Source organism: Sceloporus occidentalis, unplaced genomic scaffold (assembly GCF_023333645.1).
Source record: "Sceloporus occidentalis isolate IW3139 unplaced genomic scaffold, rSceOcc1.0.p SCAF_150, whole genome shotgun sequence".
In the NCBI taxonomy this organism is placed as follows: Eukaryota; Metazoa; Chordata; class Lepidosauria; order Squamata; family Phrynosomatidae; genus Sceloporus; species Sceloporus occidentalis.
In genome coordinates, this window is record NW_028317130.1 from 930,348 (window position 1) to 946,402 (window position 16,055).

At 38.1% G+C, this 16,055-nt stretch overlaps 1 protein-coding gene across 1 annotated transcript in view; it reads right to left on the minus strand.

Moving 5' to 3' along the window:
- Window positions 1–15,829, minus strand: part of LOC149280656 (nucleolar protein 14-like) — a 28,362-nt gene extending 12,533 nt beyond the window's left edge. Inside the window, exons 1-10 of the mRNA XM_089500197.1 lie at window positions 15,516–15,829; window positions 11,754–11,888; window positions 9,585–9,726; window positions 8,697–8,839; window positions 7,908–8,045; window positions 6,397–6,519; window positions 5,188–5,319; window positions 3,300–3,561; window positions 1,948–2,078; window positions 1,724–1,809 (exon numbers count right to left, since the gene is read on the minus strand). Of these exons, the coding sequence (XP_089356323.1) occupies window positions 1,724–1,809; window positions 1,948–2,078; window positions 3,300–3,561; window positions 5,188–5,319; window positions 6,397–6,519; window positions 7,908–8,045; window positions 8,697–8,839; window positions 9,585–9,726; window positions 11,754–11,888; window positions 15,516–15,725 (1,502 nt within the window). The 5' untranslated portion in view covers window positions 15,726–15,829. The remainder of the gene's footprint in view (window positions 1–1,723; window positions 1,810–1,947; window positions 2,079–3,299; window positions 3,562–5,187; window positions 5,320–6,396; window positions 6,520–7,907; window positions 8,046–8,696; window positions 8,840–9,584; window positions 9,727–11,753; window positions 11,889–15,515) is intronic.
- Between the last annotated feature and the right edge of the window lie 226 nt (window positions 15,830–16,055).

Here is a 16,055-nt window from a genome sequence, read left to right on the forward strand (position 1 = left end):
AGAGGCTTTGTTCTAAAAAAAACTATGTAGTTCAAAGAGATAAAACTTACACACCAGAATTTAATTTTGGCCATAACTCAGTATCATGAACCAAGGCCCAACTCAGGGCCCGCAGTGAAACCTTCTAGATCCTCCACTTTTTTATAATGCAAAACAGCAAACCTTAGAAGCCTCTAGAGTGTATAACCTGCTTTCTAGCTCTCACCCACCCAGCTTTTTCTAGCCTTAGCATAGCTTCTTAGAATCAGGAAAGGATGTGGGAAGTATATACAGGGCAAATTGTAGTTCAAGAGGCCTCTGGGGATTATGATCTGCCATTTGGGGTGATTAAATATTTAGGTTGGCAAAGATCTAGAAAAAGGCAAATATTGTCTCCAAGCTCTCAAATGCTGCCCAAATTCTTGAAGAATTTAATGAACACTTTATTAGAAAACCGCTTTTCAAAGTATGGAACATTTATAAAAAATATTTTTATGCAAAACTTCCCAGGTGGCACTCCACACAAGAAGCCCTTCATAAACAACAAAATTTAAAAAGACAGCAATGGTTACGTTATGAAGATATAGTGATTAAAACTACAGATGGTGTAAGAATTAAATCAAGAGAGGATTTGCAGAAGGAGGGGATAGAAATTCATTGGTTCAGCTATAAGCAGATTTCAGAAGAATTTAAAAAAGATATAGAGAAATATGGACTCAAACGCAAACCGAGTACCTTAGATAAAATATTGAAAGGAGGGGAAAAACATATGATTTCTAAACTTTACAAGATTTTACTGGGAATTGAGATGGAAAGTGAAGTGGTGAAAAATAATATGATAAAGTGGATGCAAAACACTGGGAGTACTATCTCTATGGAATGCTGGGAAAGATCATGGCTTAATACTCATACGTTTTCAAAATGTAACAACTTAAAGGAGAATTACTTTAAAATGTTCTTTAGATGCTATATAACACCTATTCAATTAGCAAAAATTAAGAAATCTAATAAAATTAAGTGTTGGAAGCGCAAGAAAGCCCCAGGTTCGTTATTTCATATGTGGTGGCAGTGCAAAATTGTAAAAAAATTTTGGAAAAGTATACATAAGAATATTGTAAGATATATGCAAGTGTATCCTTATCTCCCGAACTGTTTCTCTTGAATATAATTGATACGGATAAACTAAAGTTAAATCAGGATGATTCTAGCAAATTAATTTATAAGATAACGGCTGCCCGTTTAGTTTATGCGAAGCATTGGAAGAAATCTAAAGCTTCCTCAGTTAAAGAATGGGAAATAAAAGTACACGAACTTGTATTAATGGATAATTTATCTATGATAGCAAATGGTAGAACATCGCAACAATGCCAACAAAAATGGAAGAATTTCTTGGAAGCATAAAGAGCAGTGACTCTAATTGAACTGTTAAAAGTACTTCTCAAGGTACACTGTTATAGAGATTACTGAAAACTATTTTTGTTAAGCTTATTTGATGATCTGTAATATTGTAATATTGTGTTGTTAGATGGATTTGTTGTATTTCTTTCTTTCTGGAAAAAATGCATATAAAACTTTAATAAAGATTATGTGTGTGTGTGTGTGTGTGTGTGTATGTGTGTTGCCCAAATTCTTGGACCATCCACTTTCAGCTGACCTGCCACCACTGGCAAGATGAGTACAATAAAATACATCTGCATATTGTAGCTAGTTCTCCTTTATTAGCTGAAATATGTACTTTACTTACCGGACCAGGCTGTCAATTGTTTTCAGCTCTGGTGGCTCCTTAGATGCCAGTTCCCCAACATACTCCAGAAGGAATTCAAACAGTTTCTAAGAAATATAATTTTAAGGTAATTTTCAAATGAACCATTGAATGCAACATACAATACTTTGCTTCATTTAACCAACAGAAAATATCACTTCCAGATTACTCTTTGAATAATATAAAAAAACAAAAAACAAACACACTTCTAGCTTTGCTTTGTTTCCCACTGCAAGGCTTGGATGATTTGATTTCTGAATTCTTTCTATTACGAGCAGCTGTTCTTCTATTGGTTTTTCTGACAATAAAGCCTTAAGTTGGTCGTAAGATTCCGGAGCTACGGTAAAAACAAACAAACAAAAAAAAAACAGATGGCAACCTAACACATTATAAGACAAGAGGAAAATCATGTTATGGTGATTACAAAAGCAAAACAAGTAGCTATAAGTGACTAATGAAGAGCAACACATACCCAGTATTTCAACAGACTCTCTATATTTTTAAGTGAACAGTACAGCTGTAAACTCCTACTGAAAAGATTACTGTGCCAATCTAAAACAAAAAGTTATTTGTATATTTAATATTAATAAAATTAAAATTAAATATCTAATATTTGCTCATTGTTTAAATATCATCTGTATAATCTAAAAATGCACAGATGACATAGTACAATCTTATAATCAGAAAACTGACAGAATGGAAGAAATATCCTTCCCTTCTTCTATCAATATTTGTAAACAATATATTATAGTTCAGAGACAAGTTTGGGGGAGACGGGACCTAAATTTAAAGTACATCCTAAAATTTATTTCATGCTAATATAGAGATAGCATCAAAATAAAGCAATGTAATAAAAAACAGAGCAAAGATCAACAAAATAACAAACTGAAGCAGTATCTGATCTGGAAGACTGGCACATTTTTTTGTTATATGCCAGGGAATAGTACCATATTTATGCCCACTGGCTTTTTTTCCCCTTGTAAAAATTACTATGGGTTGGCAGTGGATAGCTTGTGAACTGGTACCAGTCTACAGATCACCACTGTAGAGTAATACTAGAGTATTAGGCTCCTACTGTTTACTAAAAAAATTTTTTTTGTTTCACTGATTATGTAAGATGATATTTCATATTAAATAGCATTTTTATATATTATTTTAAAAACCAAGTTATTGTTGTGAGTCATCTTTCTTTCCTTAGGTCCTCTGCCACAAGATTCCAACATTATATTATTTAGAGCTCTTTTAAAAAACCCACATAAAACGATATTCTACCAATCAAATACAGTCGTCCCTCCAAGTCCACGGACTTCAAAATCTGCAGAGGGGTGACCGCCATTAGCATCAATGGGGTGCATGCCTGTGGCACGTGCCCTCCATGCACACACCCCATTTAAGCCCCTATGGGGCTTGAATATGCACAGGTTTTGGAACTCGTGCGGGGGGGGGGGGGGGGGGGCAGAACAGATCCCCTGCAAGTTCCAAGGGCAAACTGTATTAGTCAACTGTTTCTCTACAGAATACATTTAATGCAATTTGAATAAAGGGTTTTTCCCCTTACCGTCAAACAAATACGGCAATTCCAGTTTGGCAGCTTCCCTGACAACATTTTGTTTCTTAGTTTGCAATTTACTTTTTTTATTTTTAATTTGGCTTTCCTGTGCTTCATTTACACTGGCTTCCTCCACATCAGCTTCTGAATCTGGATCAATGTCAACAGCTTCAGATTCAGTGTCAGATTCTTCTTCACTTTCTCCTTTCTCACTGTCATCATCTTCTCTCTCTTTTTCCTTTTTCTTATCTTCAATATTCAGCTTGCCATCCTATTTAACAGGTGGATATATATTAATCAGAGGAATCTATAGTGAAATGAAGAACTTCCTTATTAATACATCTTTACCAGAGACATAGGCCTGTTACAGACTGCCAAAATAAAGCTGCTTTGGGTCTCTTTGGAGGTATGCTATTTAAATGATGCATGGGTCCTAAGAGTCCGGAGGTCGCGCCAAAGCCACACTCCATTCCTAAGCACTGGAGTGCAGCTTTGGTGCAGCTTCCGGATTCTTAGGATGCACGCATCATTTAAATAGCATACCTCCTTTATTTTGGCAGTCTGTTAACAGGCCTTAGTCTGCTAGAAAAACTCTGTACTTGACTATGATGAACCTACTTTTTTCTCCCGTTTAATTAAACTAAACAGAAATCATGTAACTATTGCAAAATGTACAATAAACAGTGGCATGGGCATCATTGGAAAACACTTGGTAGCAGCTTGGGATATGTGTGTGTGGACAACCAATGGGCAGTCACTCATCATCCGCTTTGCCCTACCACCAGCCTCTCTCCAAAAAGGGGAGATGAAGGGTTGTGGAAGATGAGGATTCCGCCATTGCAGAGCATTGCCCTACCCTCCCTACCCTCTAACTGCATATTGTAGCTAGTTCTCCTTTATTATTATCCTGCTTGGCCAGCTCTGGATCTTTTCAGATTTGGGTGGGTGGGCAGGCAAAGCAGCAGCAAAGAGGCGACGGAAGGGCAGTCCACCACACATCCCCGCAGCCTTCTCTGGGTCATCGTAAAAACTTATGTTATAGCAGAACGTACTATATCTGATCCTTTAGCATGCATGTTATGAAAAAGATGTCCTCACTGAGACACCACGTTTGTAATATCTGGTAAAAGCACAGATGACATGGCTAGTTGATACATTAAATGAAGGTGTCTGGTTTGACACATTTGTGCTAATTTGTTAGCAGTATGTTAGATTGCAATTATAATGCAGAAAGGGTTGAAACATCCTCTCCTTGGCAAAATGTTAAGAATTGAGCAGAACATCTTGATACAATAGGACAGCTGCAGGTGTCCAGGATCTAAATGCTGACATAAAAACATTAATGTCAAAGAAATGGTCCTTAAAATTCTGAAGCAGACTGGAATACAGACACTAGGAGCAGCTGAAGTGACAACATATTGATGGTAGCTCACTTATTTGACTGTTCAGAAATGCAACTACTGTAGACTAAATAGTATTTTAACATTTTCTTGGCATTACCAGTCTCACTATTCCCATCTTTCACAGTTTGACTGGCCCTTAGTTTTGGTCTTGAATAAACAAGAACATAGAGCCAAGTCAAAGAGATGAGCAATGCAAGACTGTCAAGATTAAAGCTGAACAAGTCTTCCTCTCGGGCAGATTTAGCTGTTATGGGATTTAAACTTGAGATCTGTCCCCTCTAATTTTAATTTAAGAAATTGGGAAGGGGAGGGGCAGAGACAGGAAGCTTCAAAGAGATGCCAAGAAATCCAGCTAGTTCAGAACAATACAGCTGGCTAGCTGACCACTGCTCTATTAGGTACTCAGAAACTATGTGTTTGGAAAGCTCTCTGTTTGCCCCTGAATCTTTATGAGATTTCCTGAAAATCTACTGTAAAAAAAGACAGGTAAATACTTTGTAAGAAAGAAAATGTCTATCATCCTTATCCAGAAGGAACCCATCTGCCAAATCATCAGCTGATAAATACTTGGTATTCTTCCTCATCACTGGCTCATCTTCTCCACGCATTCGACGTAACCTGTCAGCCTAGAATACAAAAATATAATCAATACAATGCAATATACAAACACCTGTCTGACTATCAAAGGAAGTATAAAAAATTCCTGCTCTATTAGGATTATTCACCAGATCTTGCAGGAAGAAATTATGGGCAGTCATATTTATCAGTGCAGCATATGGGTCAAAGACACTAAGATTTATATACAGCATGCCCTCTGTATCTACATGGGTTCTGTTCCGGATCCTACCCCCCAGAATAGGAAAACACTGGTGTGGCTGCGTGCACAATTGTGCCAGTAACAATAAGGGGGCAAAGACATCCACAGATACTCTAATCCTAAAGCTGCCAATAAGGAGGGCCGACTGTAATTAAACTGAACGCTTATTTATTACTTGTCTATACAGTACATTTATATCACCCGTTCTTCCAAGGAGCTTGGACAAGAATTCAAATGTTTCCATCCCCCCACCCAACCATACAGATATCTCTGTAGAGTTTGGTTGGTTAAAGGCATATAGGAGTGGGCTTCTTTCTTCCCATGGCAGTCAGAGAGGTGAAGACAGAAAGAGAGCGAGTACAGCTGTTTTTAGAACATTATGCACACTCCAAAACACCACCAGAAATCTGGCCAATAATTTATGGCTGACAGTTAAAACAGAGATATAATAATCAGAAAGGAAGCTCAAGCTGCCTGTAATAGAGGGAGGGTTGAAGGTGTCACCCATTTAAGATCATGTACTTTTACATGGCAATTCAACATCTATTCAGAAGAAAATCCTCCCAACTTCAAATGGTCTTACTCTGAGTTAAATATGTGTAGTACTTCTCATGTAGAACAAGTAACATCTAACATTCCTTGGTCTGGTGCAACAACATGAAAGGCATGAGAATAGCAGCAGAGGGAAATAGCCCTCCAGGTACTTGCCCTGTTGGGGAACAATGAACTACATTATGTATCCACTATACCATGATGACAAGCCTATGAAATTAACAAATTTGTTTTCATATTACAGAGCTGAAATGCTACAGAGAACCCTAAATTACAGCCATTAAAGGTTACTTCAGTGCAGTATAAAAATAAAAATAAATAAAACAAATTATACCTCCAATTTTAGGAGTTTCTCCTTCTCCTCTTTTGCCAACTCTTCTTCAGTTTTCAACCTACTAGAGGGTTGCACTTTCATCTCAAATCCAAGCTCTCTAACTATCATATCATATTCATCAGGCTGAAAAGAAAAACAAAGAGAAAACACATGTTGAATTCTATGACTGATTTACACGTGATGGATTCAAACCAAAAGCACATTCAGTCTTCTCAGTGGATTATATCTTCAACATGTCACTGATGAAAATAATAATACCTAAAGTCTTCTGTTTTCACAACAAGGATCAATGCCTATGGTCCTTGTGCTCCCTCATCACATAATATATATTTACTCTCATACCATAGAACTATCCATTTACTCCAATCTTTTGAGTTTAAAAACATACCATGATTTTGCTGGGAAATAGTTTGTCTTCAAAACCTTTAAATTTAAAATATAGCAGTAATTTATGCAATTATAAAGGCAGATTAGCACACAAACATAAACTTCACAGATTTTGTTATTGTTATTATTCACTGTTAAAAACATGTTGAAAATGAGCACCTGCCATAATTATTGTGATGGGGGACCATGTTATGTATCATGTGTATGATATGTATGATCCAACTGTGATGTAGAGAAATTGAATATGAATCATTTCAACTGGAAGATATGATATTAAGTCATGATGCTTTAATTCCAATGTTGTGCTATAGTGGTCATGCTGTGGGAATGTCTAAGTGGAAGCCCTACTATCACCACCACCACCACCATTATTATTATATAAGTTGTGCCACTATCACCCCCCCAAAAAACCTGGCAACTTGTTTTCAGGGACATCCAAATTTCAGTTAAATCCAATTTTGACAAAATTAAAATTTGGAGAGTTGGGGATTTTCCATGTCCATTAAAAAGGAACAAACATACGGATGTGACTTTTGGTCTATGCAAGCCTAAATTGTTCTCACAGTATAGTGTAATAAATCCACCATTTGCAAAGTTTGTCAATGATGAAATATTGAAAGCAACGACTGTCAATAATGCAGTACTGAAATACTTTCCCTTTCCCAGGAGCTCTGTTACACAGTAGACATTGTGGACATTACCAAGTAAACTCTGGAAGTAGAAATTTCAGTTAGGTGATGATGGTTATTTCACCAAGTTAGACTGGGAGAGACTGGGAGTGTGGCAGAGTAAAACCCATCCCATCGAGCATCTAGGCCTAGATATATTCACAACCAATAATAGAAATAAGTAGGAAAAATAGGTAAGTTAGTAAGATGGATGGCCATCTGTCAGGGATGCTTTGATTTGGATTCCTGCATGGCAGGGGGTTGGACTGGATGGCCCTAGTGGTCTCTTCCAACTCTACGATTCTATGATTCTATAAGAATTTGCAGGTTTTCAGGGTTTCCTGTATCTTCATACAGGGGTCTTCATCAATCACAGATAAATAAATAAATAAAAATCTTAGATATTAATTGGGATAAGGAAACATATGACAACATGTTTGTTAATGAAAGACATACCTTCCGCTTCTCCTCTACATGCTTTTCCAATTCTGACTTGGACGTTCTGTGGAAAAGGAAGCTTTGAATGTCTTTCCAATCACTGTTCAGTTTTTCTGTAAGTTCTTGTGTATTTTCCCTCTGAGTTTGTCGCTCTCTCTAAAGAGAGGGAGAGGGAGATCAAAATGTGACAGTTGAGTAATCATACAATGGATTTCTAACTACAAGTTCCTCTCTGGCATAAGAATAGCAAGTGAAATTACAAACACCAAGAAATAGAAATGAATTGAACACTGGAATTTTTTTTAATGTAAACACTTGAGTTTGGTTTGCACAGACATGTGCATCTTGATTGGTTTCGGTATACATCATAAGCAGCTAATGTCTAAATAAGGGGCTGGCAAGAGTGGAATTCCAGATTTGTTTTGGCCTACAGCTCCTATTGGTCCCAGCTAGCAAAGTCAACAATGAAAGATTATGGGAGCCATAGGAGTCACAGGCCAAAAACACCTGGAAGTCCAAAATCCCCCCTCCCCCCAGTCTAAAAAGACTTGGTTTAAAAATATTTTGTTAGGAATTCAGGCATCTGGGTCATTTTTTGTGCTTCAAAGTTTTAAGTGATGAATGTGCATATGTCCATCTGTCCCAGCACTAAGTCTTAAAATACCTTAAATTACTTGGAATATGCAAAATGTTGAATAGAAAATTACAATCTGATGAGCATTCCCTGTTCATGAGAAAGTAAGGCTGTGTATACATGTATTTAATTTCAAACGAATTCAACTATATTATAGGAAATCCAAAGTCTACCTTCTCTTGCTTGGATTTTGCTATTAGTTCTTCAATGAGCTCCTTCCGAGACTTAGCCTGTCTGTTCTCTTCATCTTGCTGCCCTGCAAGTGTTTTCTTGCGAAGAAGCCCACCACCTCCAAAGTGAGCTGCTGTTAGTTCCGCTATAAATGAATGAATGGAACCATTAATTAAGGAAGCCTATAAAACTGAGAATACACGTTTGGCAAAAATTATATTTGCTAAAAGTTTAAACTTTTCAGTGGAGTAATCTTGCACATGCTTACTCCGAAGTAAGCAATACGGCATTCAACGGGACTTATTCTCACCTAAGTACTGTATATAGGAGATTACAGTCACATTGTCCTAGGAAAGACTGAGGTTTCACATGAAATCTTCAGGGATGGCAAACAAGAGCTTACCGCAATCAAGTTCCAGAGTTCAAGAAAATAATAGACCAGATTCAAACACAATATTACGTAAAACACACCTGCATTGCAGAAATAATAGAGTTTGACACCACTTTAACTGTCATAGCTCAATGCTATGGAATTCTGGGATTTGTATGTTTGTGAGATATTTAGCCTTCTCTGTCAGAAAGCTCTGGTATCACAATAAATTAGAAATCCCAGGATTCCACAGCACTGAGCCATGGAAGTTAAAGTGCTGTCAAACTGCATTATTTCTGCAGTGTAGAAGCTGCCACAATTTCATCTTGCAAAGCAATCATAACACATCATAAGTAAAATGAGATCAGTCTGTCAAATTTTGGTTACACTACTGAGTTCTGTAATTACTGGGTATTAAAATTCTACCCTTCCAACAAAAACAGCCATGGAGGGGGATTTGCTACACCACAGGTATGTGGTGCACATGGTACATGTACAATACATTTTTGATTCTTCTCACCTGAAAGTATGCCTCTTTCTTCAGTATCACTGTCGCTATCAATAATATCATCAAGCTTTTCAATGTTTGCTAAAGAGTGACCATAATGAGTCAAGTCTTCCTCTTCATTTAGATTATATATATGTTTCTTTTCATAATTTTTCTGTAACAAAATAACAAATACTGTTATGTGATCTTGGTTAGAATGTTAGTAGTTCCTATCTATTCTTAGTGTATCTGAAAATTTGCTACTTCTTTAAATTAGACTGATATATTTGCAATCACAGCAGTGGGTGAGGGGAGACAACCACTGAGAATTGTCTATATGAGAAAACGTTTTAAAACACTCAATAAAAATACCCTTGGATCAGGCAACCTATTTTATAACTGGATACCATCGACCATGGTATCCTTCTGGAACACCTGAGGGAATTGGGAATCGGGGGCTCTGCATTGCAGTGGCTCTGTTCCTACCTCTTGGGAATGTTCCAGATGGTGATGCTGGGAGAACTTGCTCTTCTAAAAGAGACCTAGTATCTGGTGTCCCTCAGAACACCATACTGTCTCCCATGTTGTTTAACATTTACATGAATCCGCTGGGACAAATCATCCGGAGACATGGGGCGGGGTGTTATCAGTATGCTGATGACACCCAAATTTGCTTCTCTATGTCTTGGACTGCTTCAGTGACCAAGGAAGGCACTTCTCCTCTGAATGACTGTCTGAGGTCAGTAATGGATTGGATGAGGGAAAATAGACTTAAGCTGAATTCAAACAAAATGGAGGTATTCGCTATAGGTAAACCCGAACCGGGTATGGAGATATGCCCACCAGTCCTGGACGGGTTCACAGTTCCCCTAAAGGACTGTGTTCGCAGCTTGGGGGTACTTCTGGATTCATTGCTTCAGCTGACATCTCAGATTGACGTGACGACCAGGAGTGCCTGTTATCAGCTTCGGCTAATACGCCAGCTGTGACCCTATCTGGAACAAGCGGACCTAGAAACGGTTGTACATTGACTGGTGACCTCTCGTCTTGACTTCTGTAACACGCTCTACACAGGGCAACCCTTGTGCCATGTTCGGAAGCTGCAATTAATTCAATATATGGCAGCCAGAGTGGTCATAAGTAAATCTAAATATGACCCGATTACACCCATCCTAAAATCTCTACATTGGCTGCCTATTAGCTTCCGGGCTCAGTACAAGGTGTTGGTTATTACCTATAAAGCCCCACATGGCCTGGGTCCAGACTACTTTAGGGAACACCTCCTCCCATACAATCCTTCCCGCACACTCAGGTCCTCTGGGAAGAACCTATTACAGCCAAAGAAAACCAGGTTCGTGGTGACTTCCCAGAGGACCTTTTCAGTCACCGCTCCGAAAATATGGAATTACTGCCGGAGGAGATCCGTCAAATTACATCTCTAGAGGCCTTTAAAAAGGTGATAAAGACAGATCTCTTTTGGAAGGCCTTCCCAGACTAATCTCCAAAATGAGAATCTGAACTACTCACCTACCCATTGCCTCTCCCAACGATCACTCCGGTAAATATTTTCCTGTGCTCCTAACTTTAGTTGCATTTCTTATGCAACTAGGTGTAATATATCATACTGTTATTGTTATTATAATGTGATGTTTTACTTGTATTTTAGCAGAAGGAAGGAGGGTTAGGGGATTGGGATTATGTCAACACTGTTTTTGAATTATTATATTGGGCTGCTGTTACCCACCTAGATCCTCAAAAGGGAAAGGCAGAATATAAATAAACTTAAACATAAAGGTTTTTTTTTGTAAGCTTATGATTTCATTCTTAACTTTCTCAAATACAACACATTGTTTCCTCCTCCATTTCAGTCACTAAGTTCTTACTTTGTAGCTCCTTCAGCCTTTGCCTACATTCACATAAATTAATTGTTACTTTTACCATTTGTCAGATAGGACATGTTGATCAAAAATCTTCAAAAACATACTATAGCAACATACTAAAATAAGCTATATATTAAGCATTATAGTATAAAACCAGTTAGTTATTCTGATATCTGAGGCAGAAAATGTCAAGAACATATTTGCTGCTAAAACAAACAACACATGAAATACTCAACAATGTGCTGTTCTTCTGCAATAATCAAAACCAGATTTTTGAGGTCAAAATTGATTTCATTGTCTTAAACTATTTTTTACACTTTACCTGTTGTTCCAAAGCAAATCGCGTCATCATTTTTTCCTCTGGACTTATTTTGTTGTTATATTCACCAAAACGTTTATCTTTAAATACATTGGATTTTTCTTTTTCCTTGTATTCTTTCAGCAGTGTCTGAGTACGCTGATAAGGGAAACATAAGAAAACCTGGTTAAGGGAGAACATAATCCTACTCAAACAGGACAACAAGTAATAAGGTAACATGTCACAGCCCATGTGGCATTAACTCCAAAGCAATGTCCTTACATATTCTGGATTTTCATTTTTTAAAATGTTTGTCTTATGTTTTCGTCTTCTCATAGCACTTTTAAAAAGGAGTCAGTTATGCTCATAATATACTCTTTTAACACTCTTTCAAGTTAGGGACAAGCAATTATTTTATCTGATATTATCTGGTCTTGGAATGTGAGGGTCAGTGGTTGTTTTGTCCCAAGAGCAATGCTATGGACTTTGGGTGTAGTAAGGCCTCTGGCTCCCAGGAACACAGCCTGAACAAAAGACTTGTCCACAAATTTCTTAAGTTTTCAAAAGCTTTACTGGTTATAAACACAAAAACATGAAAATGATCTCCTTTTTCTCAATAGTCCTTCTTGAATACCTTGCTCTCTCTTCTTGGTGGGTTTTACCTTTCCTCTTCTGTGGACTTTATCTTTCTTCTTCTGTGGATTTATCTTTGTCAAAGGAAAATACTCTCTCCAGGTCTCACTTGGCTGAAATCTTACTACACAACAGAAACTAACTAGAGGGAGACAGCATAAGACCCTGGGATTTCCTACAATCCTTGTCTTTCTTAAAGCTGCAGATCTCTATTTCCCCTCCTAAACTGATACATAGGCCTGTTACAGACAGCCAAAATAAAGCTGCTTCGAGTCACAGTGGAGGTATGGTGTTTCAATGATGCATGCGTCCTAAGAGTCCAGAAGTCGCACCAAAGCCACGCTCCAGCCCTAAGGACTGGAGCGTGGCTTTGGTGTGGCTTCTGGACTCTTAGGACGCATGCATCATTGAAACACTATACCTCCACTGTGACTCGAAGCAGCTTTATTTTGGCTGTCTGTAACAGGCCATAGAAAGCCTAATATAATCTCAACTAAATATATGTCTCAAGAGCATCAAAGATGCTCTGGAGGCATGACAGTGGTCATTCTATCAACCTATTCCATTCCACCGTTCTGAGGACTAATGCTTGAGGTTTTTCTTCTTCTTTTAACAACTTTTTTTTTTTTGCTGGAAACCTGAGAACAGTAACTATCTTATCTGATTTTGCTGATATGCTAAAGCCTTTCTAACTAGAGAGCAAGGAGCAAATGCTGCACTTAAATAAATAAGATTGTTTTGAGATTAACTGCGTTCTTCCAAGATCAAGAACAAACTTGTCAAAAGTGCAGTTTGTTTTTAAATCACCAAAGAAGAGTATATATTACATCAAAACTATTCTGGTGTTTTTGGGTTTGTTTCTTTTCTTTTAGTTCACATGACAAATGTGAACTGTGGCATCACTTAGTGCAAACTGTGAAGGCTGCAAACTGTAGGTAGAAACCCGTATGTTCTTTGCCACAAACATAGAACAGGTCTGTCATTTTTGGTAGTTCTTGTAACCTGGACACCATATCTATCAAGATAGATAAGTGAGGAATTATACTGTTTTTGTTATTCTGCTGTGTGGGGCCCCTATAAACAGAAGATTACACATTTTGCCACCTATCTCAGCTTCTATGTGGGTACTTTTCTTTTTAAACGGCAGTGGGGTGGATATGTGTGTGAGACTCACTAAGGAAAGTGGAATGTCCTCCTCCATGACCAAAGGGTCTGTGCAAATAAAGAATAAACAACCTCTAGATCCTTTTAGGAAGCAAGGAACTCAGTCAATGTTCAAAAGGCCAGATGTGTGCTAAGCAGTTATAGCACCCTGATTCTATTTTAGTGCCAGGGCTAAGCACTATGAGAGCCAGTGTGGGTAGTGGTTTGGTTGTTGGAGATTGGGGCTCGATTCGGCCATGGAAATCCACTCGGTGACTATGTGTAAGTCACACCCTCTCAGCCCCAGAAAACAACTGTTGTTGTTAGCTGCTCTTGAGTTGGTTCTGACTCATGGTGACCCTATGGATGAGACATGTCCAAGAATCCCTGCCCAGATCCTGCAAGCCCTGCCAATAACCCCCCTCGATCGAGTCTATCCATCTGCTTTGTGGTCTTCCTCTTTCTTCTACCCTCTATCTTCCTGTCGTCTCTAGTGATCTGTGCCTTCTCATTCTGTGGCCAAAGTACGATAGTCTCAACCGGTGTCTTTCAGAAGGCTTATCCAGATGTTTTTCCAATGATAAATTTTAAGGCATGAGTTTTAAATGTCGATGTTTTTAGGAATCTGTATGTCTGATTTGTCCTTTTAAACCAGTGTTTCCCAAGCTTTGCTCCTCCATACGCTTTGGACTTCAGGTCCCAGCATTCCCACCAGGCTAGGGGCTTCTGGGAGTTGAAGTCCAAGGACCAACCCCTGGGAGACCAAAGTTTGGATCTCCCTGTTACATGTTTTAACTAAGCTGTTTTAACCGAAGTCGTTCATTGTTTGTTTGTTGTTGTTCCCTGCTTCGACCATGGAGAGAAACAGATAAGAAATAATTGTTGCTGATGTTATCATTATATTACATAATATACCAACCTAGCTCCCTCTCCCTGAATACGAACCCGTATTTCATTGATAATTGGGTCTCTTTATGTCTGCGAAATTCCCCCCAAATTTTTAGCCAATTGTATTTTAATGTTTTAAATCATGATTATTTAATATTGTTGTTTTAAAACTGAGACACGGGGGGTGAGAAAAGGATTAATTTTGAATTTCACTGTATTTTTATGTGTTTTTTACTGTTGTAGCCCGCCCTGGTTCCTGGTGATTGGGCAGGATATAAATAAAACATTTATTTATGTAATTATATTTTTATATAATGTAAATATAATATACATACACACACACACACACATATATATATATATATATATATATATAAAAACAGATAATTTTATATTAAATATTATAAAGATAATAGATATAATAATAATAATAATAGGTTTTATTTATATACCGCCCAATCACTGGGAATCCGAGCGGTTTACAATAGAGGGGATAACAGACAGTTATATTATTATACACATACTCTCTCTCTCTCTCTCTCTCTATATATATATATATATATATAGAGAGAGAGAGAGAGAGAGATTCCATATATATATATATATATATATATATGGAATATATATATATATATATATATAGAGAGAGAGAGAGATCTGTTGGGGATGCTTTGATTTAGATTTCCTGCATGGCTGGGGGTTGGACTGGATGGCTCTTGCGGTCTCTTCCAACTCTATGATTATATATATCTATATATCCATATATATATATATTATATTACAAATAGATATATAATATACATATGTACATATAATATATAAAATTATATACATATAACATAGTTACATAAAATATTAAAAAATTATATATATATATATCCCTATATCATATAACATGCATATATATATATATATATGTTATATGATATACGTGTGTGTGTGTATATATATAATATACATATAATTGCAATCATAATAACGTGTACATTATATATATATATATGTATGTATTATATATATATATATATATAAATGTACACGTTATTATTATTATTATTATTGCCATTATTGGCGTTATTATGGCTGCTACTCCTTCAGCTGACTGGCGTGAAAGGAGCTCACCTTCTTGTGGGCCCTGGAGCGCGTAGCCCCCGGGCGCCCGACATCATGCCTGGTCTTCCTGCCCAGGATGTGGAACTTCTGCCGGTTGGTCTTCACCTCGAAGGGGTTGCTCGGCAGCGAGGAGGAGAAGGAAGAGGAGGCCGCGGCGGCCGAGGGGCCAGGAGCCCTGCGGAAGGGGGCCAGGGGCCTCTTCCGCTTCGCCTCAGCCATGACAGCACTTCGCCCACAGCAGAGGCAGCCACACTCTTCCCTCCACCGGAACAGGAAGTCTTCACTGAACAACTTCCGCCGGAAGTCTCGCTTACCGAACGTCGCGAAGCTCCCTCTCCGCTCTCCTGTTCTCGCGATATCTCAGTGGTTCCCCAGACTGTGCTCTTTAAGGGATTTTGGACTTCAGCTCCCAGAAGCCCAGGCTATTGGCCGACATGGCTGAGGCTCCTGGGAGCTGGAGTCCAAAATCCCTTTAAGACAGTGGTTCCCCAGACTGTGCTCTTTAAGGGATTTTGGACTTCAACCCCCAGAAGGCCAGGCTATTGGCCG